Source organism: Benincasa hispida, chromosome 12, assembly GCF_009727055.1.
Source record: "Benincasa hispida cultivar B227 chromosome 12, ASM972705v1, whole genome shotgun sequence".
NCBI lineage: Eukaryota > Viridiplantae > Streptophyta > Magnoliopsida > Cucurbitales > Cucurbitaceae > Benincasa > Benincasa hispida.
Window position 1 is genome coordinate 14,962,375 of NC_052360.1, and position 2,077 is coordinate 14,964,451.

Here is a 2,077-nt window from a genome sequence, read left to right on the forward strand (position 1 = left end):
TTTACTTTCACAATACTTTTCCTAATCATCTTCCTTCTGTCTTCTCTAAGTAAACACATTTCTTTGGTCAAAACAGAAATTAAAGAAAAGAAACAAAGACTCATAATTAAAAGTCTGTTTCAATTCAAACCACACCCATTAGACCAAGTCTTTCACTAAACTTCTTCTTCTTTCTTCTTCTTACCATTGAAAATTCTAAGATTCCAATTTTCAGTTTCTTCCTTTTTTTCCCTTTACCAGAAAGAAAAAGAACCCGAAAAAGGAACTGAATCATTTTCTAATTTGAACAATCAGAACCCAAAAAAATGCAATAACCAAAAAAAAAAAAAATAAAAGGAAAAGAAAAGAAAGAAAAAGATCAGAGAGCTTCAAATGAGGGCATTGAACTACTTAATAACAAAGAGAAAAATGAACAAAAAAAAAAAATTAAGCTTCAGAAACTACACTGTAATCATCTTCTTCAAGAGGAGCTGGTAAGTTGAGATCTATGAGACTAATTTGAAGTTTCAAAGAAACAGAGGCATTAGTAGAGCTCACAAGATGAGATCTCTTATGCCCACCAAGTGCTTGACCCGACCCAAAAAGCTTATAACAAAATGGGCATTTGAAGATTCTTCTATTTCCATCATTTTTTAAACTTTCTTCTTGTTCTTGTTCTTGTTCTTGCTCTGTTTCTAATTGGCAGATTTTTTCATGGCTAAACAGAGCTCTATAAGATCGGAACTGTTTCTTACATTTCTCACACTTTTTCTTCCTTCTAATTCCTTTCTTCACTTTAATCTTCGACCCCAATTCCTCAAACGATCTCTTCTGATTTTGATTTTTGATCCATTGATCACGTGACAGCATCATCAAGCACAAAGCCAGGTCTTCCTCCGGCGAGGCATCGGAAACAGAGCTGGCGGGTTCCGCTTCCGTTAGGGGCTGTTTTCGCCACCGTTTGGATCGTTTTCGAGTTGGGTTTTTGGATTCGGTCTCGCTCTCTCTGTCTTGAAGAACAATGTTGAAAACAGGATCTGAGAATCTGAAGTTTTTCTTCGGGTTTTCTCTAAGCTCGTAAAGCGTTGGCTTGTCTTCCGGCGGAAATTGGAGGTCGTCGTCGTCGGCAGCGAAGGACGAGGACGAGGACGACGGAGGCTTGGGCGGTGTGAAGGGCAGGGCCGCCGCGGCAGTGAGATGGGCCTTCATATGGCCTCCTAAGGCTCTGCCATTGGTGAAAGCTCTAGTACAGAGCTTGCATTTGTGGGATTCCATTTGAAAATCAAATCAAAGGTCTTTCTCTCTAGAGTTTCATATACAAAGAAGAAAGAGAGGAAGATTTGATTTTTTTTTTTATTTTCTTTTTTAATTTTTGTGTGTTTGTGTAAGAATTGTTGGTGTTGTGTTTTTTGTGGGATGTAAAGTACAGAAGGGATTGGGAACTTAAAAGGAGTAGGTGACAAGCATTCCTCCACCTAAAGTTGCAACACACAGCACATCCAATAAATATTTTCTTTTTCCTTTTTTCTAAATATTCTCTTCCCCAAGTAGAAGAAGGGAAAAAAAAAATTAAATAGGAGAAAGAAAATTTCCAAACTGATGTTTCTGTTTTCATGTTCCTTGTGGATGCCATTTATTATTATTATTATTATTATTATTATTATTTTTGTTTAAGTACGATAATGAATTGAATCTATTATCTTAAGACTAATTATCATTAAGGTAAATTTAATTTACTGATTAATCTTTTTTAGAGTTAAATTACAAATTTAGTCAATGAAATTTGAAAAATGTATATTAAGTTTTTCAAACATACAATTTTATACATATAATATGAATTTTCAATTTTGTGTCTAATAAATATTTAATACACTTTCAAATTTTTTTAAAAGTTGGTTTATTGAATTTAAAATTGAATTTTATGTATTCTAGAACTCTAAACTTTTGATTTTGTGTTTAGTAAGTTTGCAAATTTATTATATTTTGAATGAATCAATAATCTACTTGACCCAAATTAAAATTCAGGGACATATTAGACACAAAAATGAAGGTTTAAGAGATCAGTAGATATTTTTATCGGTTAGGGATTATTGAATAT

The 2,077-nt window shown here is 33.4% G+C and overlaps 1 protein-coding gene across 1 annotated transcript; it reads right to left on the reverse strand.

The window, feature by feature from the left end:
• Nucleotides 1-361: 361 nt before the first annotated feature.
• LOC120067871 (zinc finger protein ZAT9) lies at nt 362-1,532 on the reverse strand. Its single transcript, XM_039019480.1, has one exon. The coding sequence runs from the start codon at nt 1,252-1,254 to the stop codon at nt 427-429; it is 828 nt and encodes a 275-aa protein (XP_038875408.1). The 5' UTR covers nt 1,255-1,532; the 3' UTR covers nt 362-426.
• Nucleotides 1,533-2,077: the final 545 nt, after the last annotated feature.